Source organism: Peromyscus eremicus, chromosome 1 (genome assembly GCF_949786415.1).
Source record: "Peromyscus eremicus chromosome 1, PerEre_H2_v1, whole genome shotgun sequence".
Classification (NCBI taxonomy): domain Eukaryota; kingdom Metazoa; phylum Chordata; class Mammalia; order Rodentia; family Cricetidae; genus Peromyscus; species Peromyscus eremicus.
This window is the reverse complement of record NC_081416.1, coordinates 159048171-159075729: the sequence shown is the minus strand read 5'-3', so window position 1 is coordinate 159075729 and position 27559 is coordinate 159048171. Positions and strand designations below refer to the sequence as shown.

The following is a 27559-nucleotide window of genomic DNA, read 5'->3' as shown; positions in this document are numbered from 1 at the left end:
TTTAGAAATGTCTCTTTCTAGGTTCTCCAACAGGCCAGTGGCTTCTCTGGACGTACAGGGAAGTGGTGAGCAATGCAAAGCATGGCAACCATTTCTCCTCCAGCTATTTCTAGGCACACAAAGAACATTTAAGGACTCAAGGCCAGCCTGAGAAAACAATCAAATCAGGAAATACTCAAAGGCAACAGAGCCCAAAAAAAGTCAAAAGTTGAGGGCTTTGCCTTTATGGGGACATTTCCTGGCTTTTCACAGGCAGCTCCAAGCAAAGTTTGATGAAGATGACAGTGGAGCCAGTTAACACAATTAGCACAGGATTCCATTAGGAGGTTAAGAGAAAAAAAGATTCTCAGGTTCGTGTCTACTCTTTACCAACAGTCCACACTTACTTTGTCACATACCTACTGTAACCTGCTTTCCTGAGATTTATCAGCTCTCGTCAGTAGGAAGCACTGTGTTCAAGTGTTCCTTCTACCCAGGGCTTGGCAGTGACCTTCACAAAACATGGACGTCAACATCCTCCTTCCAGAGGTTGAAATTAAATGATCAATCCCAAACAAGTACTTCTGCCCACATGTCATTTGTAGTATACAGATTTTGAACTGGCAGTTTGTGTGAAGGCTGGCACTGCTCCCCAGGCGACTGTGGTGCAAACAGCTGCCTGTATGCACATGTATGCATTTTTTATTTTAGGCCCTTCTAGAATAAGCAAACAAAAATATTTCCACTGTATCTCGGGTCGAATAAACACAGGGCCAAAGCCTAGGAATATGCATATTTGTACGAGAAAAGAATCCGTAGAATCTAAGTCAGTCACCTGAGGCAGAGCCTACACCATAAGGCGAGCATTTATGCCCTCCCCCTTTCATCAGAGCTGCCACTATGGAGCACGAAAAACGGATTCTGTCCCTCTGCTAAGAGGATTCTGAAGCGGCAATTTACAAGAGCAAAAACATTAAAAGAGAGGCAGCAGCAAGGCCAAGAGCATGTGGCCAGAGGTGGCAAACGGCAGGGCAAGTGGCCTACAGAATACTCCTGTGGGCTGTGTTTGGTTTAAGACTCGAATTTATTGTCCTATAAAGCTGGAATTCTAGCCTCTCAGAAAATGACATCCCAGGACCCATTCTCACCTAGTAGCAATCAGTGTGGGTTGCCTGGGACTGCAAAAGCCATTCCATTTTTATTGTTGTTATTTTTGTGTGTGGGTCACCTGTCCTATGATAATCTAGGACCACAGTCCCTCACCCCCAAGGGAACTTGCATCTATTCCCCCAAGAATGTTCCGAATGACAGGCTACCTATCCACTGACTGACTGACAAGATCCAGGATGGAAACCCATCTGTCCTGTCTTTGAAGGAGGACTGAGGGAAGAACAACCTGGGCTCAGCTTCCAGTCTCCTTTGACCTCTATGACACCATGCTCCCACCTCGTACAGATGGCCCAGACGCCCAGGGAGAAAGAGGGTGCTATGTGACATCTTAACTCTGAGAGGATACACTGCATTTCCTCAGGGATGTAAGAGACATTCCAGGCACCCTGTCCAAATAGTGGAACTCAGAGGCTGAGACAGGGCACACAGGAGAAAGGTATGGTTAGGAAAGTGTTACAAACACCAGATATCCTGGCTCAGCCAGCTTGAGTAATGCCCTCTTCAACTCCAACACTTTCCAACTTGTGTTGAGAGAGAACAATTCTTTCCACAAAGATTAGAGAAGCACTAAATTTCCATATATTGAAGACCTCTTGAGCATTGAGTCTTGGGTCTTGGCTGTAATCACCTCTTCCTCCTTCCCCTACCTCTTGCTTCAAGCTACCTGCTGAGTCTTCCCTGCTGGAACTAGTAAGCCAACTTTCCAAGAGGCTTTCCAAAGTGGCCCAAAAGAACAAAACCCCAAGGCTCCAACCACGACAGGGTCAGCCCTAGTACTGTTTCCAGCCCATCAAAACGGTGCTAACCCCACCAACTTCTTGAGGCCACACTGGACTCAGCTTCCTGACAGTCACCATAGAAACATGTCTCCAACTGCACCAAGACAAAACAAGAAGCTAGCAGCAGCAGCCCAAGCGATCCAAAGACAACCGAGGCAGTAGAGCAGTGTTTTATCATCACCACATTGTGCTCCTCAACAGCTCCTTCCCAGTAGCCACACACAAGAGCTAAGTAAACCCAGCATCTCCAAGTGCGGTCTTGTTCCCTATCCATCCACTCCAGCAGTGACCAGGCTACCAGGCTTCCCTTGTATAAACTCTTAAGGATGGCCCTGATGAGGGACACCTATAAACAAACTCAAGTTGCCTTGCCCAGGTGATACATCCTTTATTTATGTCTAGATCTGTCTTTTATTCTTCTCTAGCAATAGCAACCCAAACCAGGAACTAAAAAAGTCTGGATCTCAAAGTGACCGAGGGAACCTGTGAACCCACACACCAAGACCCAGATACTTAGGAGCCATCTACAGATAATTTATAAGGGTGGTAACCCTGAAGGTAAGATCCTTTCTCAAACCAGGGAGACAGCATCAATGATACTGCATAGATCAGTCAGCATGTCCTGAGCTAAAGCTTAAATTCTAATCTACATAACCTAAACACTTTGATGCTTTAACTCACTGATTCCTTTTTAGAATCTCACTGCTAGGGTGGGAGCTCATGAAGGCTTGCCTAGAACACACCACTGGGGTGGGACTGGTGGCAGAGTGCCTGCCTAGCATGTCCAGGGCCCTGGGTCCATTCTCAGCACTGGGGTATGTGTGTGTGTGTGTGTGTGTGTGTGTGTGTGTGTGTGTGTGATAATTTAACTGCTTTAAAGCCATAACTAGCCGGGCGGTGGTGGCGCACGCCTTTAATCCCAGCACTCGGGAGGCAGAGCCAGGCGGATCTCTGTGAGTTCGAGGCCAGCCTGGGCTACCAAGTGAGTCCCAGGAAAGGTGCAAAGCTACACAGAGAAACCCTGTCTCGAAAAACCAAAAAAAAAAAAAAAAAAAAAGCCATAACTAGGTTAGTTCTCTCCGCTCCCCTCCCTCCCTCTCTCCCTCTCCCTCTCCCTCTCTTTCTCTCCAGTCCTAACATGGCTTCTGAGTAAATGTCAGCTCAACTGGAACACACACACACACACACACACACACACACACACACACACACACACACACACACAGGATATGAACCACAGGAAACTTCCATGGCTCTCTTGTTTAATCCTCATACTTCCTTCTAAGGCTGTTAGGAGGGGCATACTCAAACTGTATCCGGAACCTGCATTAGCTTCAGAGGTCCAGCTCCATCCAGAAAGTAGACTATGCAAAGCATGAAAGGAGACACCATACTACAGCCATCTGAGCGACTGCCCATGGTTTGTCTGGAATTCAAAGGAAGCAGGCACTTCAAGAGCCGTAACTCTCCTTAGCCAGGCCTGATCTTATGACTGCTTCTGCCATATAAATGCTTCTGCCAGCTTGCTTGTGCTGCATTAATGTCTTTACACAGGGCTGCTTTGAGTTTATTTTTGTCGCTCTCATTTTAAGGCCGTGTTTGTGCCTCTCCGTTAAGACTTCCAGCCAGGGGGAAAATGACAAGATGCAAGGCTTGTCCTTTACTCAGAGACAATCCAGACGGTTCCTGGAGGCACAGGGAAGATTAACAACTTAAGGATGCCAACTCACTGGCACTGGGTAGTCTTCTGAAATGCTTTGTGTGGAAAAAGCGGATACATCAATCTAGTTTTGTGTCAGGTCCCATCCTTTCTAATGCAGAAGGGAGCAGCTACCTAGTGCTTCACTAGGCAGCCACAGATCCCATAGGGAACTGCCAGTTAACCAAAGCACCCAATGGGGATCGGGTTGGAAAAAGCTGTCTCTGAAAAAGCAGCATTTTGAAGAGCAAGAATAGTAATGGTTTTTGTTGTTCTGTTAACTTAGAAAAAACTGAATTTTTTTTTTTTTTTTGGCCTTTTTGTCTGGGGGTGTTAGTTTTTTGGTTTTGGAGACAGGGTTTCTCCGTGTAGCCCTGGCTGTCCTGGAACTTGCTCTGTAGACCAGGCTGGCCTCAAACTTAAAGAGATCTGCCTGCCTCTGCCACACACAGACACAGACACACACACTCCACCCCAGGCCAGAGGTTTGGTGGTGACAACCTAGAACAATGATATCATCCAGGTTTTGGGTCCTTGGCAAGGGTCACTAATATTGTTCACACTGAGTTTCCTGCAAAGGCTCTGAAGACAGGAAACCAGCCCTGTGTCTCAGTCCCTTGCCTGATCTAAGCCATCCTGTCAGGACAAAACAAAGACTTTTTGTGTTTTTCCCTTTAAAAAAAAAAAAAAAAAAAACCACACACACACAAAATTTCCCCGCACTTTTAATGAGCACCTTAATTACAAGCTGAAGAATTAGATATATTTACGGATGACCTCATGCTTGCTGTAATTAGCAATGTGAAAAGAGCTGGCATATCCCTATGCTGGTTCCTTCTCCTCCCCCACCCCAGTCCAAGGTAATTAGGAAGCTTGACCTCTCCAAACAAGCTGCTCTGGCCCGAGGAGCCCCTCCCCAAGGGATCCTGTCACAAAGAGGCTTGGTCCTCCCTCTCCCCAGTCCAAAATGGATCCAGCTTCAGGAAGGTTTGACTTGCCTGGGATAATGATGCAGAAGAGGTGACAGATTTCTGAAGGGCCCCACTCTAAACGTTAACAAGTTTTAATTAACGCTGACGATAATTTAGCCCTGGCACAGTAAAGGGTAAGAAAACCACTCATCTCAGAGGCCAGAAGTGTTTGGATCTGCAGGTCCCTCATGCAGTGGGCATGCTCGCTCCCGCCGCACTTCTAAGTCTGTACTTAGTGTTCTGATGTGCAGACCCCGCCACTGGAGGTGCAGCTGACTCAGGCTGCTACTTTCCATAGACTTTTTTGTGCTAGAGGAGTGTCAACAGCCTGATTTGGAAAGTGCAAGCAGGGTGGCCCTCCCTCCGGGTCCAGTCTGCTGCCAACAATAGGAGCTCCTGAAAACGGCTGTGCCTGTAGCGCCACCCCCACACCCCCAGCCCTCAGTCAGTTGTCACTCTGCTGTAACATTTTCCAAATTTGCTGTGGGCCTGCACCCTGTTAGGGGAGAGGCTGGGAGGCGGACATTCTCCTCATTCTTTTGCCTTATTAGGTTGTGGATTTGATTGCTTTTGGGGGGGATAGGGGCTAAGTTGAGGAATGGCATCAGGAAGTGACCCCAGGAAAAGGGGGGCTGGGAGGAAGGAGGAAAGGAGATGAGCAGCAGGCGTGAGAAGTTTCTCACTGGGGGGAAAGGTTGAGGAGGGGCACAGTTCTACTAGGCCCTCTAGAGTCCCTTACTTAGGGTTGATATCTGGGCGTAGGCTCCTGTGTGCCAACCTTTCTGGGCAGTTATTTGGGGGGTTATCAGTGGGAAGCCTTCCTGTTTCAACATCCCTTAGAAGAAATTGCTGCTGACTACAAGGGGGTGGGGATGGGGGTTTGCTTCTAACCTGAGGTCGTAGGATACACACACACACACACACACACACACACACACACACACACACGTGTGTTTTCTTTAGAGGAATGGAACAGGAGGAGAACCTGGGGAAAGAGACTCAGTTGACAGCAAACTTGGCAAGCTGCACTGGTCATGGAGGAGTCTTGCTGGGACTGTCTGTAGTTCATCCAGACATAAAACTGTTCAGGACTTCAGAATCTGAAATAAGCAGCCACCTCCTAGATAATGAGGCCCAGATGAACAGAGGACAGGGAGAGGGCTAGGCTGCGTCACTTGCAGCCGGGTATGTCACCACTTGATGGAGGGTGCTCATTTGTAGTCGCTAGAAGGGTTTTAGGCTCTAGAGCTTCCTGGGGGAAAACTAAGGAGAGGGGGTGATGCTGGGTTTCCCACTGTGTTGTGCATTTCAACAGCACTTTCAATCCCTTTGCAGAGGGGTCAGAACAGCAGACACTACCTGGATGCAGGATGGAGCACTTACAACCTGGTTCTTGATCACTATTTACCCTGCTTAGTCCTCAGACTCCCCTGAGGTAAAGGGTCCCCTTTCCCACACTGAAGCTTAACTTCTGATCCCCGCCCAAGGGCAGGTAGCAGGCAAGTAGCAGGAGTGGGTGTGGAGTCCAGATCTGACTTCTTCCCACCAGAACAGCTCTGAAGCAGCCCCCTCCCACCCAAATTTTTCACTGCCTCCTGCCTGGATGCCAGGATGCAGTGTGGACTGGTATGTGAGAAGTGCCCTCCCCCAAAGGAGGGTTCACCTCATTGCTGCCTCCCAGGATGTAAATACTGTGGGGCCAGGAGATAGCTTGAATCCAGGTGCCATCTGAACTGCCTCTTATGTCTAGTTGAGGAACTAACTGGGAGTTAGCAACTAACATGCCCACAGGAGCCTGGGTCCATTCAATAAATATTTCTTCTTGGCTAGCCTTGAATTTGGGACACCCCACCCCCCACCCTGCACCTCTGCCTCACTCCTGGCTCATGCAAGAGTATATTTCAACTTATACCCCAGGAATTCTTTCAAAATGGGAGCTAAACAATACATTCTCCAACTACAAGCACTTTTGATAGAATAGTCACCTCCCTAACTTCTCTGTCTTTCATTGAAGGGGACAAGGAGTACCTCATAAAGACTGCTAGGCAGCTTCAACCAGATGCCTGAATAGGCGGAAAAAGAAACAGAAACTGGCTATGTGGAACAGCCTCCAATCCACGCTCCGGGCCCAATGGCACCTGCCACCCTCCTCACCCCTGCTGCATTGCTCTACAATAACCCACTAATCCTAGGTAGAGGGAGAGAAGGAGACAGAGTGCTACTGGCTAACTGCAGCCCTCCTTGCCTGAGTGGAGCTGAAATGTGGGTCTCCTGCATCATCTGTACGGGGAATCTGGGACTTGGACAAAGGGACAGCTAGTGACACTGGCCTTATCTCACACTGGGCCAGAACACAGCCTAAAGATGTGAGTTTATAAGAGCTCATCAAGGGCACTGCAGTATCTGAGTCACACATTTAGCCATGAGCACCTAAATGAGGTGTTTTTTTTTTCTTTTCTTTTTTTGTTATCAAGACAGGGTTTCTCTATGGAGCCCTGGCTGTCCTGGAACTCGCTCTATAGACCAGGCTGGCCTTGAACTCAGAAATCTGCCTGCCTCTGTCTCCTGAGTGCTAGGATTAAAGGTGTGCACATCACTGCCTGGCTCCCTGTTTTGTTTTTAATTTTTCTGAGATAGTGTCTCATGTAGTCCAAACTCACTATAGTGGCCTCACTATGAAGCCGAGGATAACCATGAAATTCTACTAATCTTCATTCACCTCCCAAGCACCAGGATCCCACGTGTTCATCATCTTGCCCGGCGTCACTGAAACCTGTGAAGGATGACTGCTACAAGTTTGAAGCCAGCCCCAACTACACAGTGGATTCTAGAATAAGGTTAGGCAAGCTGTCTACAAACAAAGGCAGTCAGAGCAGACTCCTACCTGAGTCTGGCCACCTATATAACACTCCACCTGAAGAGTAAGAGAACCCCACATGGACTTGAATTCAAAGCCTACGGTCTTGCTAGTCAGAGAATTCCAAACACAGCTGAGCTAAAGCAAGCATGGCACCGCACCCTAATACCTGGAGCTCCTCCAAAGACAGTGTTCATCAGGAGCAGCACTGTTTGAAAGAGGCAGCTACGCAGGAGGGATCCTCCAACATTTGCCCCCAGGAATTTGCCCCAAGCTGGGGTATGCCCCCACCCCCGCACACTCACCTCCTTTATGAAAGCTTCCATGACTGACCCCACCTGCCCTTAGTCACCCCTTTCCTTTCCCAGGACAGCTAGAGTGCTGTGAGCTTGTCGGTGTGCGGTTAAGTGGCCTTCTGTGGTCTCATGTAGCTTTGCTCTCTCCCCAGCTACACCGTGAGCTCCTGGAGAGCATGGGCTGGGTCTCCGGTTTCTTTCATACCCCAAAGGCTCTGTATGGAGCTCCACTCGGCAGAGAGGCCCAGCAAGGGCTGTTGTTCGGCCCTGGCGGTCATGTTTCTACCTGAGTACTGGACTCCAGGGCCCATGAAGCCCCAACTCAAGTTACACAAGAAGCTGGTTGGCTATAAAATGCAGACCTACTCTAGTCAGTGGCCCCTCTTTTGGCTACCTAAGTGGCCACTTTCAAAAAGCCTTCCTTCACTTTAGAGTATAATGGAAACACAGTTTTCCATCCCCTCAAAAAAAAAAAAGACTTTTCTACCTGCCACAGTAACCTGGAGCAGGCTCAGCCAGCATAAATGTGTAATAAGCCACCCACCATGGAAACTGTAGCTGTAGCATGCACTAAGGGGAGCACACAATGGACTCTGACACACTTACTATTTGCCATATCCCTTTTGCCCACTCTGAAACAATTTTATCAAGAGGAAATTTTATTTTCACATTTGAAGGGATGAAAATAAACTCTCTCCCTCTCCCTCTCCTCTCCTCTCTCATACAGCTACTAAAAGATTTAACAAGTCACATGAGTACTCTGCCAACAGAGCAAGAACTGCACCATCTTCTTTCTGCCTGAAGCAGCCGGCTGCCTAAGCCACTAAGCCACCTTCAGACTTGACCACTCCTTTGGCTTCTGTTGACAGGGAGATGTTTGCTGTAGGCTCTCTCCGGAGGGCAGGGCAAATCCAAACCATGTTCACAGAGTATCCAGAACTTACCTTCTCCCTCTGGTACAATGAGTGTGCTCACCAAGAGCCCAAGCTCTTTGCTCCTCCCCCCAGAGTAAAAGCTACACAACCAGTCAGACAAGCTGAGCCTTTAAATATGGAGCCATGGACCCAGCGAGTCTACATGGCCCCGTGCTTCCAACAGCACATAAAAGCAAAATGCTGAGATGGGATCACTAAGTCTGTCTCCTGTGAATTAGAGGAGCCCTAGAGCCAGCTGACCAAAGACGGGTTTTACAGAGAAGATGGCCTAGAAGAGCTCTCTTAAAAAATGAGGCTCCATGGACTTGCAAGATTGGTAAAGTGTTACCAAGCTTGATGACCTGATCCTTAGACTCCATGGAGATCACGGGGGTGGGGGGGTGGTTATTTCCAGGACAGCCAGGGCTACACAGAGAAACCCTGTCTGGAAAAACAAAACACAGACTTCTGACAGAGAAGGTGACTTATGTCTGATCCCTAGCAGTTGAGATGTGAAGGCAAGAGTGGATGACACAGTGAGACCCTGACTCAAAAAGCAAATAGAAGTAACAACAATAAACAAATAGGCTTCAGGCTTCAAAGACAGACTGAAGACTTTAGGGAGGAAAAGATGCTTTGTGGCATCTAACTAGGTATAAATGGCCTCTTGATGGGAAGGGGGTTGGACCTGTTCACGTGGTAGAAGTTAGGGGCAGAGAGTTATACTACAAAGCAAATGAGCACACAGAGCTATAAAACTCCAGACTCCAAAGTCACCCAGGCCTCAACTAGACACAGGTGTCTACTGCAGCAGTGATCACAGAGATAATTGAAGCCTTTGTTCACTTTACTGCCTTGCAGTTTGGGGGTTCCCGCTTCAGAAGTCAGTTCTGGTTTGGCTTGTCCAGGGAGCTCAGGAGGAAAAGGCTGCAATGCCCAAGTTCTCCACCTTATCAGTACTTCAGGACAAAGCTCTGACATCTGCCATGCTCAAGCCGACTCTAACACCCTGGACTTCCTCCTCTCTGGGGCTTCCCACTGTAGGGAACAGCTAAAACGTCCTCTTCAGAGACCTTCCCTCCAGCTCTCAGTGAAAGCAGCACCTGTCCTTACCACCCTCCTCTAGAGCTCTTCCCCATCTATAGCCGACAGTAGTTTAGTAACAAGAGCATAACCCATAACCCAGAGAGCCAGCCACATCTTTGCTCAACACTGGGCTACACCAGGCTTAGACCTCCACGGACACTTTCCTTAATGTTACAGTTTACTTGAGCTAAACACAATCATATTCATTTCCTTTTTTGACAGTTTCTCTTAGTCTAGGCTGGCCTTGAACTTATGATTGATTCTTCTGCCTCAGAATCCTCGGTGCTTGGATTAAAGACATATGTCACCCAGCCCAATCCATAGGTCCACTGCTGCGTATGCGCTATGAGGATAAAATCTACTTCAGAGGATTATGTGCTGTCAGTCCACAGTGTACCAAAGTAAAATGTTAGCTGCCATTAGTTTATAGCACACAATCCTACCTGAAGTCACCTTGTTTATTCTGTGTATGTAGTTGCATGTGTGTTCATGCTAACCTGTGCAGCCAATGTGGAGGTCAGAGGCTGACACTGTGCTGTCTTCCTCAATCTCTTCTCTGCCTGTTTTTCTGAGCATTTCTTATGTGTATGTGCTCTGTGTGTGTGTGTGTGTGTGTGTGTGTGTGTGTGTGTGTGTGTGAGAGAGAGAGAGAGAGAGAGACAGACAGACAGAGAGAGAGAGAGACAGAGAGAGAGAGAGACAGAGAGAGTTTGTATTCACCACATGTCTCTTGAGTGGCCAGAGGCCAGAAGAGGTTGTGTTGAGCTCCATGGAACTGGAGTTCCAGGCAGTTTGGAACTGCTAAGTGGGTGCTGGGAATGGAACCCTGGTCCTCTGCTAGAGAAGTACACGCTCTTAACTACCAAGTCATCTCTCCAGTCTTATTTTTGAGACAGGGTATGAACCTGGAACCCATGGATTTGACTACACCAGCTAGCCAGTAAGCCCCTAGAATCTGTCTCCCTGTGCACCTGTATCTTGTGGTTACAGGTTACATGTGTTACCATGGCTGGCTTTTACATGTGTGCTAAATCAGATCCTCACACTTGTGCAGCAAGCACTTTGCTAACTGATCCATATCCCCAGGCCCTTACCTTATTTATTTACTTGCTTAGAACCCTTCCCCACCAACCTCCAAGGCGATTAAGAACATATAGAACGAGATGGAAAATGGTCTGCATTTGGTCTTTTGACTTCCTTAGTGGTCACAGACCAATCCCAAAACAGTCCCCAAAGGCCCTGGACTCTTGACAAAATTGAACCCATTAGAGCCTGAACTGCTATTCCTCAGAAATCTCATGTTTCAACTATGCTTGGAATGTTTGATAGGAACAGGCATTTATTTTTAGGCAAGAAAGTTGTCTCCTAAGCTAACCCTACAGAACAGGCCGTATTTGGCAAAGACTGCCTTGGGCTTGTTTATCAAAAAGGTCCAGAATTCTCTCAAGTTGAAGGTAGCAGCTCAGGGAATACCAGTGACCAGTTTTCTACCTTTCCAGTCAAAGCTCGCTCCCTGTTGAGTCTTGGAGTGCTCTTGTGTGGCAGCAGAAGCCAAGTGTCTCTTTCACACTTCCCTCAATTTTGAGGCAAGATCCATTAACCAATCATCCAGATACTGTTCATAGTTCTCAATGGACTGAATTTTCTTCCATCAGTTGACCCCCCACCCCCGCCATCACTGAGTTATAAAAGTTGGGCATGGTGGCCTATAATCCCAGCACGTAGGAAGATAAGAAAGAAGGACCGCCAAGAGTTAGGCCAGTGGACTTCGCAGTAATTGATCAGTCAGGGTTTTGTACAAGACCCTTTCTCAAAGCGAGGAAGAGAGGCTGCCATGCCAGAGGTGTGGCACAGTGGCAGTCTGCAGAACATCCATGAGGCCCTGGATCTAATGTCTAGTGTGTACACACACACACACACACACACACACACACACACACACACACGTCTTAAGAAGTGGCCAAGGCAGATGTGTTGGAGGGTTCCCTCACATCTTTAACCTCAAACACTTTGAAAGCAGGGGCAGGCAGATTTCTGAGTTTTTTGTCAGCCTGGTCCACATAGTGAGTTCCAGAATAGTTAGGACTACACAGTGAGAGCCTGTCTGAAAAGGGGGGCAGGGAGAAGTAGTTAAGAAGGCCCTCTCCTTCTGATGTAGGTATTTCCTGACACACCAAGAGCCACAGGGCTGGGTGACTAAGGCCAGCATCTCTGAGGAGGACATCTTGATACAGACCATTCTGTTTTACAGAAAGTCAAATCTACCAGTCTTGGCAGCACAGCTCAAATGATCCAAAAAAGTAACTGCCTCACAATCCTGGTGATGTTTACTGTCTGGATGCCTTCCAGGACTTGAAAATCTGAATCATGACTGGTTCACAGACAGCCTGTAAGAAGGGCCAATTCATCAGACTGCCCTTGAACCAGCCTGGCAAGTCACTGCTCCCAGACATTTTGAATTTTGAAACTGGGTTTACTTCATAGGCCCAAACTAGAAGATCATGTTAAGTCTTAAAGTTTAAAAAAAGAAAGGAAAGGAAAAAAGAACAACAAAGAAAACCCGACCCTTCCCAAAGCAAGCCATGTCGGCAACAGCCAGAGCAGCCTTCTCCGTATTCAAGTTTCCTCAGGAGTTTAATGAGCCATGTGTCTTAAAGGGGAGGAGGGGGCATTCTCAGAGCCGGACGGATGTGGAGCTTGTTTTTTTAATAGTGCTCTTTATTTGCTCTTGGAGTTTGATGGGAACTTTAAGTTTTTAATTTGTGTTTGTGAAAGCAGGAAAAGAAGAAGACACACAGCAGGCTGGGGTGGGGGTGGCGCAGGCAGAGCAGTGGCCTAACGTGTGAGGTCCTGGGTGCGACACACACTAATCAAACAACAAAGGCCACATAGCTGGAATTCCAACTCTAAATGCCTAGAGAAAAACCCTGCCGACCCTGGAGTGGCTGCGAAGCCACCAGCTGCTGTGCACACCCTATCAACAAAGCAGGCGGCCTACCTTCTCTTCTTGTCAGGGAACAGTCACTCATGCCCCTGCTGGGCATGGCCACTGTGCAAGCCATGTGGCATTTTCCTGTGAGACCACCTAGTGTATCTTTTCTGCCCAGGGCCCCTGGGTTGGGTGCGGCACTCTCCCAAATAGTAAGCAGACGGGGTTTCCATGGTGAGAGCAATTAAATACCTTCTATTCACACCAGTCAGACTTAGTCAGAGTGCTAATGTGCTTAATGTGCTAATCTTACACACACACACACACACACACACACACACACACACACACACCCCTCCCTGATGACACTAGTTTCTAGCACTGCCCTTGGCCTATCATTCTGATACCTGAACAGAAGTCCCACAACTCCTCTCTTCCTGCCTGTTGACACACCCTCAAGCAACCCTGTCCGCCGCCGCCCTGGCCATGGCTGGATGCTGAATCACTTTTGCAAGCTTCCTTCCATGATGTTGTCTAACCTCAAATTGGCTTCCTCTACCATGGCGGGGAGCGAGGGACACACCATTTCACTAGTTGTTGTCCCTCGCTCCGCTGTTAGAGACATTTTTAAAGTTGCATTCTAGAGAAACTCTGTACCTTGTGTGTGTGGGATTTGGGAGAAGGATTAAGACTGCCTACAATCTACCCACTCAGAAAGAAAACCCACTAGAAAGCCAGTGACAGACATCACTCAGCTCCACACCTTTGAGGGAAGAACTTTAAAAAGCATAAAACAAACCACAATGTCGCCTTTCTTTCTGTCTGAAGCAAAGACACAAATGCTATTGTACTGCTGGTGTTCCAGCAGCCCGTCCGCTCACTGCGACACCGTCACAAGAACATTTCCCAAGATGATTTCACTGTGTTCCATAGGGCAGTAACTGCCACTTCCAGCTACTGCTGCCCCATGTCTGTGGTTCTACTAGAAGACAAAGAATCTGTTCTGCTCCGATATTTGGAAGACAAACATTTAGTAAGCTTTTAACTCCACAGGAGAGCACCATTTCCCGTTCAGATGGGACGGACAGCAGTATGTTTTACTCATTGTAGTGGCCAGGCTTCCAGTGTGTAGGTCTAAAAAACTGGAGCCTTAAAGAAAAGCTACGTGTGGAGCAAGTGACAACTCACATTCTTCTTCTTTTTTTAATGTTCACTGGTGTTTTGCCTGCATGTATGTCTGTGTGAGGGTATCAGAGTCCCTGGAACTGGAGTTACAGACAGTTGTGAGCGCCATGCGGGCACTGGCCATCTTTCCAGCCCCCAGACAACTCACATTCTTATATTTATAATATGGTCTGTAATCTCAGCAGATACAGAATAGCCAGTTTGAGGCCATCCCAGTTTACACATCATAACTCTATCTCAAAATACGAGAAGGGGGCCTAGAGATAGAATTTAGTGGTAGCAAATTTGTTTGATAAGCACAATGTCCTGGGTCCCAGTCCCAGCGTGGCATAAACTGGGCATAGCAGCAGCACGTGCCTCTAATACCAGCACCAGGGAGGGAGGCAGACAGAAGAAATCACTCTGAGTTCATTTTCAGCCACATATTGAATTTGAGACACCCTGGGCTACATCAGAACCTGTCTCAAAAAGGAAAACAGAAAACAAAAATGGAAAGGGAGTTGAGCAAGAATGAATCAAGGATCACACAATCCTGAGCAAATCTGGTGGGTCATTCAAGGGACTGAGTATTCCTGGATGAGTCACTGCTCTACCCACTTCCAGAAATGCTTCTGGGGTCACATGAGATAAAGTTTTCCCAAGTGCAGCAGGCATACAGGGATGTTCAAGATTGTCCACATCCTCTGTGCAGCCTTGAACTACACGGAGGTCACTCCTTCAAGTCACCATAACCTGGTGACTTCAGAAAAGGTCTCTTGCCATATGGGTCTTTAATACCTGCTAGCATGTAACACCCTCTGAACAAAGGGAGCTGGCCTGGAGCCACAGCCTCAGGCAGGAATAGGACCCCCACCGGAACCTAACATTCTTTTGTTCTCTATGAATTTTTTTTACAGTTTCCTTTTATTCATGGCCAGGGAATCCAAATCTGTCAGGCACCATACTATTTCCCTTTTAAGAAAGGGGTTTATCCCAAGTATGGTGGTGTACACCTTTAATCCCAGCACTCAGGGAGCAGAGACAGGTGGATCTCTGTGAATTCCAGCCCACCTGGGGCTGCATCGTTAGACCCTGTCTCAAGAAAATGAAAAGTGTCTCATGTAGCCCAGGCTGGTCATAAGCTCAACTCTCTCCCTCTGCCGCCATCTCCCAAGTACTGGGATTATAGGCATGCGCCATCACTTCCAGTTTTCAATTTATTTTTATGTTTTTATTTTATCTATTTAGGTTTGTTTGAAACAGGGTTTCTCTGTGTAGCCCTGGCTGTCCTGGAACTTGCTCTGTAGACCAGGCTGTCCTCGAACTCAGAGATCCACTTGCCTCTGCCTCCCAAGTACTGGGGTTAAAGGTGTATGCCACCACTAACCAGCTCAATTTATTTTTAAAACCTAAAAAAGTTCAAGTTGACTTTAAAATATTTATTAAGTCCGTAAGGTAAAGATGGGTATGGAAGTGTTTAGGAGACTGAGATAAGTGCAGAGACTATCTGGGTCAGTCTGTGGGGGGATGTGTAGGTGGGAAAGGTCATTCCAAGAATACAGGAGCAAGCACAACAGGTGTTAATAGCAAGTCCCCAGTCAGGTCAGTCAGTAGCCTTTCAATACATCCTAGCTAAGGAAAAGGCCATGAGCCTCCCCAGCAACTGTGGCTCAAACTAAAAAGACGACCAAGCTCCATCAACCAGCTTCTGAGGACTTTCTGTGGACAATCCAAGTTACTGCCTCTGCTGTTTACAAGAAAGAGAAGGATGTGAAAAAAAAAAACCAAGGGGGGGGGGTGCATAGCATCAAAATAAACACAGGGAGTTTTCTTATCCCAGGGAGATTACTCTCAGGCTAACACTCCCCAGGCACTCAGATCAGGGCTCTGGATTAGTTCATCTATACAGAGATGGCACTTTCTGCCATAGAGCCCCTCCCTCTGGGAAGGTCTCCCGCAAATCCTCTTTAAAAAAGAGGCTACAACTGAAAAATATTGTTTCTCTTTGATTCATTGAATTTAGACACCCGATACCTGAACAACGGGCTAAAATGTTACTCATGAGCCTTCTTGAAGAAGTGTTAAGTGCTGTTTTGCCACTTTGAGATACTTTATAACAACGCCGGCCGCCTCCATTGCCAACACTGTAACTACATTTCCTTCTAACTCTTCTTTGATGTTTCAACCAAACTAAAGGGACTGATCTTGAGTTCTCAAACAACCCCGGAAATAAAGGCTTCTTTCACTAGTCCAGGGAAGATGGCTGTGGATCTGCTTTCATCTCTACTTTAATAGGTCAGTGTTTCAGTTACCTTAGCCATTGAATTGTCAACTTGTTGTTATCACTAGCCTCTCATTTCCATGAGAAAAGGAGAGGAAAAAAAGTCTTTAACAAAGTAACATGAGTGTTTTTGTTATTCTGTAAAACTAAACACATAAATAAAGGCAACGGAAGGAAACTGATGGAAAGAAGCTGAATCCTGAGAACAGGGACATGGAGACCAAAAAGAAATAAGGATAAGCAGGTGGACACTGAGCTAGGACACGCAAGCAGTGCCGGGAGATCAGCATCTTGATATTCTGCTATTCAGAAAACCTGAATGACTAAGTGGGACTACAGCAAACAGCTGTTGGCTCATGTTCTCCCCTTCAACATACCAGCAGCAGCAGCAGCAGCAGCAGCAGCAGCAAGGCACTTTTTTTTGTCTAATATCTGGTCAAAGGCTTGTGCAATTCCCAGCACACTATAAATCAGATGGCAAAAGCCTAGAGTGTTCATCTCAACAGCCTAAACTTCCTTGGGCCTTCCCAAACTGATGCTTTCTTGGCTCCCTCCTCTTGGCTGTCATCTGCTAGACAGCACTGCCAGATAACCTGTACTACGCACTCACTTAACTCTGGAAAGGCCGCTAGACGTCTGCACTCAGGAGGCAGAGGCAGGTGGATCTCTGTGAGTTCGAGGCCAGCCTGGGCTACAGCGCGAGATCCAGGAAAGGCGCCAAAGCTACACAGAGAAACCCTGTCTCAAAAAACCAAAAAAAAAAAAAAAAAAAAAAAAGCCATTAAGTGTATGTTGAAATGGCAGTACTCTCCTTACCTGCCTGTTAGGGTTAGACTTGGAATCCAAGACTAGGCCCTGCTCCCCTGGCCGGGTGATAAAGTGAATATGTTGAATGTGAGACTGTATTTTAACTGATCTCCCTGCTAGCCTCTCCCTTGGATAGGAAGACAAAGTATCACAGCCTCACTTCCTGGTGGACCTTTTGTTGCTTTTTTGTTTTTGTTTTTTTTTAAAGACAGGGTCTTGCTATGTAGCCCTAATAGGCCTGAAACTCATGTAGACTGGCCATGAATTAATTTATAATCCTCCTGACTCTGCCTCCAGTGAGCTGATATTACAAATGTTGTGCCACCATGCCCAGCTAGAGTCTTACTAAACAACCCAGGCTTGCTTGAATATGTTAGGTCACTCCAACTCTCAATGATCCTCCTGCCTCAGTATTCCAAATGCTGAGATTACAAGCATGTGCTGTGTGTTGTACTCTCCTGGGTTGTTTTTTCTAACACTTTCACCCAACTTTCCCCGCAAGGCCAAGCAATTGGCTGCCACTAAATGAAAGCTTTTAGTATGACTTCTAAATGGAGAATGAGTCAGTTCCAAAGAAGCCTCCCAGTTGGTCTCAAAAGCTGGAACCAGAGAGGGTGTTGCAAACGGTAAAAAGACAACCCCTAGTCCACACCCTAGACTGCCTAGGATTAGGTGAAGTGATAGATGCCACTCTAGGGCCACAACCAGATCTCAACTCTCAATTAGGTGTGAAGAGGCCTACCCTCCCAGCAACTTTCCATTTCTTTTTCTTGCTTTTTGAACTAGGGTCATGCCATACTGCCCACGCTGGCAAGCCCTGAACTTGAGATCTGCCTGACTCAAGATCCTGAGTGCTGGGCTTACAGGAGAACACACATTTTCCAGGAGGGTCGAAGGAACAGGATACTGGCAGCTGAGGTGTTTCCTCCTCTCTTCTCCCAAGAGGGAACACAGCATATACTCATCCAGCTCATATACTCTTGTTTCCAGAGGACAACACAGTTTGGTTACCTCTTTTTTTTTCTTTCTGGTAAGTATGTTATTCAATTTTGAAAGCTGCTAAGGAGCTGTTAGTCTTAGCCAGCTCCTTAGAGAGGTGCAATTTGAGTAATGGAGCAAAATACCAGATGGCTACTTTGGGGTCCAAAATAAAAATGCGCGCATGCACGGGGTGGGGGAGTGACTTACAGAAAACAAAACACTATCAGAACTTTCAAATAATTAACTCACATTTAACACAGGCTGAGACAAAGGTCAGGGTCTAACCCCTAGGTCCGTAAACAATGGCATGCCAATGAACACTCAAGCTCAGAACAAGGCGTTTCCTCTTGTTGTGAAGAGGTTTGGGGGTAACTCTCCATAGGAGCGGGGGATGTTACCGAAGCCACTTTAGGAAAGTGGTCTACAGCCACACCATCCTAAGCGTCGGGTCTGATTAGTACTTGGATGGGACAAACTAGGAAAGGGAACTAGGGACTCTTAATTGCTCAAGAGTTTGCTTACAGGTCAGTAGTTCTAAGCTATTCAGGAGACTGAGGCGCAGTGATTCAGGGACAGCCTGGATATAAACCTAGACTAAAACCTAAAACAGTAATACTAAAACCTTTGAAAGACTAGATCAGCCCCCCATCCTCCCACAGCGTTCAAGGCTGCCCCAAGGAACACCTGTTGCATAACCTCCGTACTGATAATACCTTGTATATAGAGGAGGCCCCTAGAATTCGGAGCAAAGGGCTTCCAGGTAAAGAACAGACACATTCTTGACTTGGCCACCTTCTGCTTCAGTCGTTCTGGCCACATAATTTCAGAGTGTGTGAACAGGTATGTCCAAGACTGTCACTCTCCTTGTGCCATGAGGACCTACCTGCCTTGGAGAGGCAGGAAAGGCAATCTGTCATTCATGTTCACAAAAGTTGCACTGGAACATGGGAAAGGCACAGCCCTAAAACAGAAGAGGAAAGTCCTAGCCATCCTGTGGGGTTGAGTTGGGGGCTCTTGCAAGAAGGAGAAAAAGCACCTATATATTCTTTTCATGACTCCTTCCCCCACAGCACCATGCAGGACAGGGAGCAGAGGTGAAGCAATACTTTTCCCCTAAAGGACAGCTAAGTGTAAATATTTGCTGGAGTGGGTTATAAAGCAAGCGCATTAGAGCCAGGCCCTTACAGAGCCATGGAAGCAACTGCAGTCAAAGGACACTACAAGCCACCCCGGTCCTCAACCTTTCCTGGATGGAAAGGAAGGAACCAGGAAGGAGCCTAGCAACGGGTTCTGGTGTGTTCTGGTTCCTGCCAGGGCCTGAATGCACACCAGCCTCACCATGCAGGCTCTTAAACATACACCCTTGCTGCCTGAAGAGTGGGATAGAAAAATAGAGGCACCAGAGGTTGGCAAAAGATGTGAAAGGAGGCTGCCCCACTCCTATCACCTAAGGAAAACGGGGTTTGTGTGTGTGTGTGTGTGTGTGTGTGTGTGTGTGTGTGTGTGTGGCACATGTTCCTAAACATTAGAAAAGAAAGATCCAAGACGTTCTCAAAATCGATGCTGTGATCCAGTTTCCTTCCAACCTTCCAAGTCTTTCGGCAACTTTCAACCTTTTCCAATCTGGCATGGCCTTCAGCAATAAATTATTATTATTATTATTATTATTATTATTATTATTATTATTATTGGTTTTTCGAGACAGGGTTTCTCTGTATAGCTTTGCGCCTTTTCCTGGAACTCGCTTTGGAGACCAGGCTGGCCTCGAACTCACAAAGATCCGCCTGGCTCTGCCTCCCGGGTGCTGGGATTAAAGGCGTGCGCCACCACCGCCCGGCCGGCAATAAAATATTGTTGGGATCCAGACTAGATATCCCCTTCCTTCCAATACACCCACTCTTTCATCAGTTATCGCAATACACCCACTCTTAGGTAAAAAGGTACTAAGACACCACCCTTACACCACTGCTACCTTCCACCCGTTATGACTGAGCCAAGGTGACACCAGGCCCCACCTCAGGCTACCCAAGCACAACACATCCTTCCACCATTGCCCCTCCAGACTGGGTGACTAGGCCCAGCCACAGAGCACCAACTCCTTGGAGTCTGCCCCTGGGGCGGGAGGGGGGGGTGGTCTAGGAAATGTCACCAAACCGGCTCTCTCCCACATCCTCAGGGCCCGCTCCCAGCGTCCAACTTCAAGCACATCCCCTTTGCAGAGTCACCACAAGCACCCTTCTGATCCCCTCCCATTTTACAAACGACATTACCCTAAGAGATCAAGGGTAAGTTACAAATCTGCAAAGAAAGTCTCAACCTCTAGAATGCATTAAATTGCTTCTAATTTCAATTACCTCCCACCCGCTTCACACACTTGTGAACCACCTCCACATTCTCACCCACTCAACACACCCTTCTTCAGCTCTTCCTGCACACACTCACACCCTCTCTCTCATCAGAGCTTCCCTCTCGACCACATTAGATCACAGTCCCCCAACACATCACCACCCCGGCCTACCCTGACCTCTCCTTGCCACTGTGGCTTCCCTTTTACACTGCTTCCACACTCCAATGTACCATCAGAAAATACTGGTTCAGTATCCCCTACCTACCCCCCTTCCCATCAAAAGACACTATTCTCCCTGAGCACTCACTTTCCCCTCACAGAATTAAACCCCCTATTTTCCACAAGCTCTACATCGGACCCCGGGCCTTTAGAATCAGACTTCCACTATCCTCCATTCCAGCTCCCACTGTCTTCACCAGCCTTACCCTTACTGGACTACATTTCCCTCGTGCACCGGGAACTCGCTCCTGCTTCACCACCTCTCCCTTCTTCAAAGCACCCACAAACACCTCGGTATTCCTGTCGGGCCTCTCCATCAACTCCATGTAGGCTCCTTATCGTCCAAGCATCTTTTCCTTTTACAACAGGGAACCCTCAGTAAATCTCACCCGATTCACAAATAGCTTGCTCCTAGGCCCCTCAAAAACAAACAAACAAAAAGACACCTCCCTTCTCAGACCCCTGGTCCCACCAGACCATCAACATCCCTAGCCAGACTCCCTGGTCCTGCTAGCCTTCTCGAGACTCCACAATCCTCTCCTTAGTCCCCCTTCTTTACCTTCCCTGATTCTTCATTTCCTCTAGAAAACACACGCACGCACACAGGCTTCCCGCAATTCCAATCTCTGACCCTGCAATCCCGCCTTAAACCCCGTTCTATTTCAATCTCACGAATCATCATCTCGGTTGCTCCAGTTCCCCGCCCAGCCTTCCACAGCCTTCGACAGGTTTCCCGTGTCTAATACCTAGCCGCCACCTTTTTTTTTTTTTTCCTCCAGAATGCCAAATGCTTCCTCAACCTCTGCTATCCCTCTCCGGGACTCCAAATCCCTTCCCGGTCCCGCCAATTGTTTCTCAGGATTCCCCCCCCTCCCGCGCCCCCACCTTCCGCCCTTCCCCCCCCCCCCCCCCCCGACCCACCGCGCAGGACGCCACCCAGCCCGGCCCGCGCACCTTGCGCTGCTGCTTCTCCCAGGCCGGGTCCAACAGCAGGTCCCGGTCCCAGTCATCCTCCTGGGCCATGTAGTCGCCCATGCCGCCGCCGCCGCCCGCGCCATTGCCGCCGCTGCTCGGGCCGTACTGGTACGCCTGGTTCGCCGCGTGGTAGTCCACCATACCGCTGCCTTTCGCTAACCCGCCAGCCGGTCCGCTCCCGCCTCAGCTCCCGCCCCTGTGCCGGAGCCTCCGACTCGGCCGCCGCTTCAGCTGCTTTCAGCCCGCCCAAGACTGACGCCTGCGCAGTACACTCGCGACGCCTGCGCACTGAGCCGCCGCCGCCGCCGCCCTCCCGCGCGCGCGCACCTGAGACGCCGAGCTAGACACCGGGCGTTCGGCGCCTGCGCAGAACGCACCTCCGGCGGCCCGCCTAGCGTGGGAGCCCAGGCGCTTCTCTCGCGTGAACGCGCGCGTCACCCCCGCCCCTCCAGGGTGGGCGGGCCCAATTCATGAATGATTCATAAGGCGGGGCTCCTCATCCGGCTTTAACGTGTTTCGGGCTGGAATGCCTTCCCATTCGGCCATTCAGAGGTAATCAAGATTTATCGGCTGCCTACTGTGTGCGAGACCGCGTTTTATGCCTTGGGACTAAAGAAGTCAGAAAAAGTCCCTCATGACACTATCTCCTAGAAGCTCTGCATGATGGCACAAGGGGCCTCTATGCTCAGGCCGCTGAGACTGGAGGACAGGTAGCATGTTTGGGGCCAGCGTGGGTTACATAGGGAGACCCCTGTCTGAAATAAATGGTCGACTTAAAGCTGGCCATGGTGACAAACACCTGTAATTCCAGCACTTGGGAGGTGTGGGCAGGAGGATCAGAAATTCAAGGCCAGACTTGGCTACAGCAAGTTTGAATCTAGCCTGGGCTACATGAGGACCCTGTCCCCCCCAAAAAAAACGTAAATAAAAGAAACTCTAGAATGGGCTGGACTACACAGTAGGTTTTATGGAAAAGGTAGATATTTAAAGAAAACTTTCAAAGGATTCACAAAATAGACATGGAGTTAGGTTAGGTTGGGATAGATAGCAGCTAGCTGGGAAAGCAGAGGATCTTTTTGGACTTGCCCATCTTCATTGGACAAACACTGAACTGTAGCTGGAGAATTTTTCTCCAGCTCCCACCACCAAGTCCCGCCAGTCCCAGAGCCCACTTATAAAATAAACACATAGACTCTTACATTATTTAAACTGCTTGGCCATTAGCTCAGGCCTGTTATTGTCTAGCTCTTACTCTTATATTTAGCCCATTTCTATTAATCTTTACTTTGCCACATGGCTCATGGCTTACTGGTACCTTACATCTTCCTTGTCCTGATGGCGGCTCCCTCTCACTCCGCCTTCCACTCCCAGAATTCTTTTCCTTGTCCCGCCTATACTTCCTGCCTAGCCAATGGCCAATCAGTGATTTATTTACTGACCAATCAGCAACACACTTGACATACAGACCATCCCACAGCACTTCCCCTTTTCTTTTCTTAAAAAGGAAGGTTTTAACTTTAACATAGTAAAATTACATATAACAAAACAATTATCAAGCAAGAATTACAGTTACAATATTAAAGAAGAGATCCTATCTATCTTATATTTGTAAGTTTAAGGTTTTATATCTAACTTATCTTTTATTATAACTAAGGAAAATTGTAAGTATCTAGTCTTTAACCACATCAAAGACCTCAGAAGGATATACTACTACCTGAGAAATGGAGAAGGATATAAGCAACTTTTAGGAGTCTTGTAGGGTAGACAGAGACAGCTGGCAGCCTGGACAGTCATTCAAAGTTCTCTTGTAAAGTTGGGGCATCTGTCTTCAGCCCACAGGCCTAGAGTCTCTTATTTACTTTTCTCTGTGTCTTGTAGAATGTCTGGCAGTTTTCTCTGCAAAGCAGGAACCTGAAGGACCATTTTGTCAAGCAAAGTTCAGTGGTCACCTTCTTATGGGTCCTGCATGTCCAGTTGATCAAGCAGTCCAGGCAAGAACAGTTTCTTGCCCAAATGGCTATTTTTGTCAAGGTGAAGATAAACTCCATATGGAGTGTCTTCGATGCCCATACTCCTCTCTGAAGTAAATCGGTGATGTCAGGAGCAGACATGTCTCATTGTCCAGAAAGTCTAAATTTTTTTAAAAGATTTTAAATGCCATATTCTGTAGGTCTTTGAAGTGTTTGAAGACTACTTATCTATCTGAAATATATCTATGTATACCTAGAAGACTTAACTAACATGGCTACAAATATGATTATCATAGATGACTAACTATTAATCTATTTTTTAATTATCCATTACAATTTTAAATGAGTTACATAAACATAATACCTCAAACAAGAATAGAAATATATACAGTATAACAAAATTAAGTTTAAATTTGTATCAATAAACTAAAATCTATAGCAATGTAAAACATTTTTTTTTTTTTAAAGATTTATTTATTATGTATACAGCATGTATGACTGCAGTCCAGAAGAGGGCACCAGATCTCATTACAGATGGTTGTGAGCCACCATGTGGTTGCTGGGAATTGAACTCAGGACCTCTGGAAGAGCAGTCAGTGCTCTTAACCTCTGAGCCATCTCTCCAGCCCCATGTAAAACATTTTAAACAAGTTGTTACTCTTTAAAAGTAGGTTCATTAATCTACCCTTTCATCCTATCATATCTAAACTATCCCCCTTTTTGTTTTAGAAAGAGATTGTATTTATAATCAACCTGATTTAAATAAAAATATTGGTTTTTCTCTGTCCCACACCAGAGGGCTCTTCTGATTTGGGACACAAGAATCTCTTAACCATTTTTTTTTTTTTTGAGCAATATGTCTGGGTTTAGAGGGGGAGTGAGCCAATTCCATCTCTAAAGCCAGCTTGGTATATTTGGGAATTTGGGCGTAGCTTCTCTTACTACTTCCTGCTGGAGGGGGGCGCTGTATCTTATGGGGACATAAAGAAAATTTTAGGATCATGGAGTAGTCCGTGAGGCTGTATCGTCTGAGCCAGTTGCCTTGGAACCATTCTGGATGTTGAGTCATCTGGGCCATGGTGTCATTGGAGACCTTTCAGGGGGTCTTGGCTGGTCAAACCTGATGTATCTTAATCTGGAACAAATCCATAGTCTCTGGCTTTCTGTGGAAACAAAAGCAGAGACTCTTTTCCAAAGCAACATATCCTTATATCCAAATTTTGAAGTCAAGGTACCTTTAAAATATACATTTTGGCATAACTCAACAGCTTTTACAATCAAATGTTTTTCTGCAGTTACGAATATCAAAGAGAACATAATCCAGATTCTCTGTGTGGTAGCCATCTTTACATGGCTTATTTTTTTATATTAGCTTGAGCCTATTGCTTTAAACTGTAGCCTTCTAAGCCTGAAACGGCACTGGCGCTGTGGCTGCTGGTTCCGCCCACTTCAGCTTCCCAACATGGCGGTAGTCCGTTTTCCGCCAGCTCTGGGAGCCATCAACTCTCAGAAACAGTGGGTCTATGCTTCTATCAAAGCAGCGTGTAGCGCAGAAACCTCTTTTTTTTTTTTGTTTTGTTTTGTTTTGTTTTGTGCTAGCAAAGGCTAAATTCACCACATAGCTTAATGTGCCATTCGCAGAGGCCTCATTCCCGCCATACGGCAGGCAGGTCGAGCACGCACGCTAGGAACCCGCCAGTAGCTCAAACCGGCAGCTGCCGCTCATTTGAGAGAGACAATTAGGAAGCTGTTTTTAGCTCCGTTTTAGAATCTTTTTTCTAAGTTTTTAGGTGGAAACTCTTGCCACCACGTTGGACGCCATTTGTAGCTGGAGAATTTTTCTCCAGCTCCCGCCACCAAGTCCCGCCAGTCCCAGAGCCCACTTATAAAATAAACACATAGACTCTTACATTATTTAAACTGCTTGGCCATTAGCTCAGGCCTGTTATTGTCTAGCTCTTACTCTTATATTTAGCCCATTTCTATTAATCTTTACTTTGCCACATGGCTCATGGCTTACTGGTACCTTACATCTTCCTTGTCCTGATGGCGGCTCCCTCTCACTCCGCCTTCCACTCCCAGAATTCTTTTCCTTGTCCCGCCTATACTTCCTGCCTAGCCAATGGCCAATCAGTGATTTATTTACTGACCAATCAGCAACACACTTGACATACAGACCATCCCACAGCACTGAACAACTACTATGTGCAGGCACTGGCCATCTAGGGGCAAAAAGATAAGCCACATCAATTATCAAATGGCTAGCCTTGTAGTGGAGATGGGCAACAATAAGACACGTGATCCCAGCAATGAGGACACAGAGCAAAAGCACTGGTCAAAGCCAGCCTGGTCTACAGAACGAGTTCCAGGACAGCCAGGGCTACAAAGAGGAACCCTGTCTCCAAAACCCAAAAAAGGAAGAAAAGAAACACATATGGAAAAACAATAGTGCTGCATTCACAGGCGTCTTAAATCTGACATCCAAGCGGGGTTGTGCAGGTCATCTCCATCTTTAAAGAGAGCTCCGTGCTTCCTCCTCACATACAGGGTTTCTTCTTCTTCTTTTTTTTTTTTTTTTTTTTTTTTTTTTTGGTTTTTCGAGACAGGGTTTCTCTGTGTAGCTTTGCTCCTCTCCTGGAACTCGCTTTGGAGACCAGGCTGGCCTCGAACTCACAGAGATCTGCCTGGCTCTGCCTCCCGAGTGCTGGGATTAAAGGCGCCACCACCACCAGGCCAGTGTTTCTTCAAAAGAGGCAGTCAGCATCTGCCAAGCCAGCTGCCTAACCCCTGCTTCCTGCTGTCTTCTGCCTCCAGCCCCACAGTTTGTCGTTGTTTGGGTTTGTTTTCATTACTTATTCATTGTGGGGGGCAGGGGTGCATGTGTCACACGTGGAGGTCAGAGTTGGTCCTCTGCATCTACCACTGGGGTGTCCTGGGGATCAAACTCAGGTTGTCAGGATTGGCCAGGAGTGCCTTTACCAGCGGAAGCATTTTGAGGTGTTGGTTTTGTTCTGTTGAAGACAGGGTCTTATGTAGCCGAGTCTGGCCACTGACTCACTATGTAGCAGATGACCGTCAACCAATAATACACCTACCGCCACCTCCCAAATTCTGGAGCGTCCTGTTTCTTTCCTCCCTCCCTTCCCCTCCCCCTCTGTCTTTTTTTTTTTTTTCCTACTATCTAGTCCTGGCTAGTGTGGAACAGCCCCAGCCTCTGAGTGAGCGCGCGGCTGGATCAGCCAGACTGCCCACACCTGAGTAAGACGGTGGCCCTCCCTGTTCTGCTCAGAACCCTGTGTGCCTCCACACTTAGAAGTCAAGGTCAGGGAAACCGGACAGGTTCCCAGGGGTTGCTTTCTCCTGGTCTAGGCCAGCCTTTATTAGCAATTTAAAAAAATTGTATTAATTAAAACTCGGTGTGATGGCTCAGCAGGTAAAAGTACTTGTGGCCAAGCCTGACAACCATAGTTAAATCCCTGAGACACATAAGGTAGAAGAACCATCTCCCAGAAGTTGTCTTCTGACTTCTACATGTCAAAATGAAATGGAATAATTTCATTTGTTTTGGTTTGATTTTTTTGAGAAAAGGGTTTCTCTGTATCCCTGGCTGTCCTGGAACTTGCACTGTAGACCAGGCTGGCCTTGAACTCACAGAGATCCATCTGCCTCTGCCTCCCAAGTACTGGGATTAAAAGTGTATGCCTCCATTGCCTGGCCTCTAGTCACCCTCCCAGCTCTCCTCTTTTACCGATTGGAATCCTGGGTGGGACCTTCAGGCTGGGCCGTGTTGCCTACTACCCCTTTTCTCTTGTGGAATTTTTTTTTTTTTTTCCTGACCTGGAGATTAAAGTGAAGACCTGCCAGACAAGCCCTCTGCCAACGAACCATATCCCCAGCACCCTCCCCCTCCCTTCTTTTTGTTTTTACTTTGTATTTTGAGACAGAGTCTCACTAAGTTGCCCACACTGCCTGGGATGGTCCTGCTGCAGCCTCCCAGGGTAGCTGCACCACCAGACCTCTTCGTCTGAAAAAATATACATTTGTCTTTCTGAGTCTGGCTTATTTCATTTAACATGAGTTTCACTCCACGTTTTCTTACAAGTGGAAATTTTGTTCTTTATACTAGCATAGCTTT

At 47.3% G+C, this 27559-nt stretch overlaps 1 protein-coding gene across 5 annotated transcripts in view; it reads right to left on the bottom strand.

Moving 5' to 3' along the window:
• Positions 1-21708, bottom strand: part of Actn4 (actinin alpha 4) — a 68986-nt gene extending 47278 nt beyond the window's left edge. For all 5 annotated transcript variants that reach the window (XM_059276587.1, XM_059276559.1, XM_059276580.1 and 2 more), the window contains exon 1: positions 21434-21708. In XM_059276587.1, coding sequence (XP_059132570.1) covers positions 21434-21595 — 162 coding nt within the window. In that variant the 5' untranslated portion in view covers positions 21596-21708. The remainder of the gene's footprint in view (positions 1-21433) is intronic.
• Positions 21709-27559: the final 5851 nt, after the last annotated feature.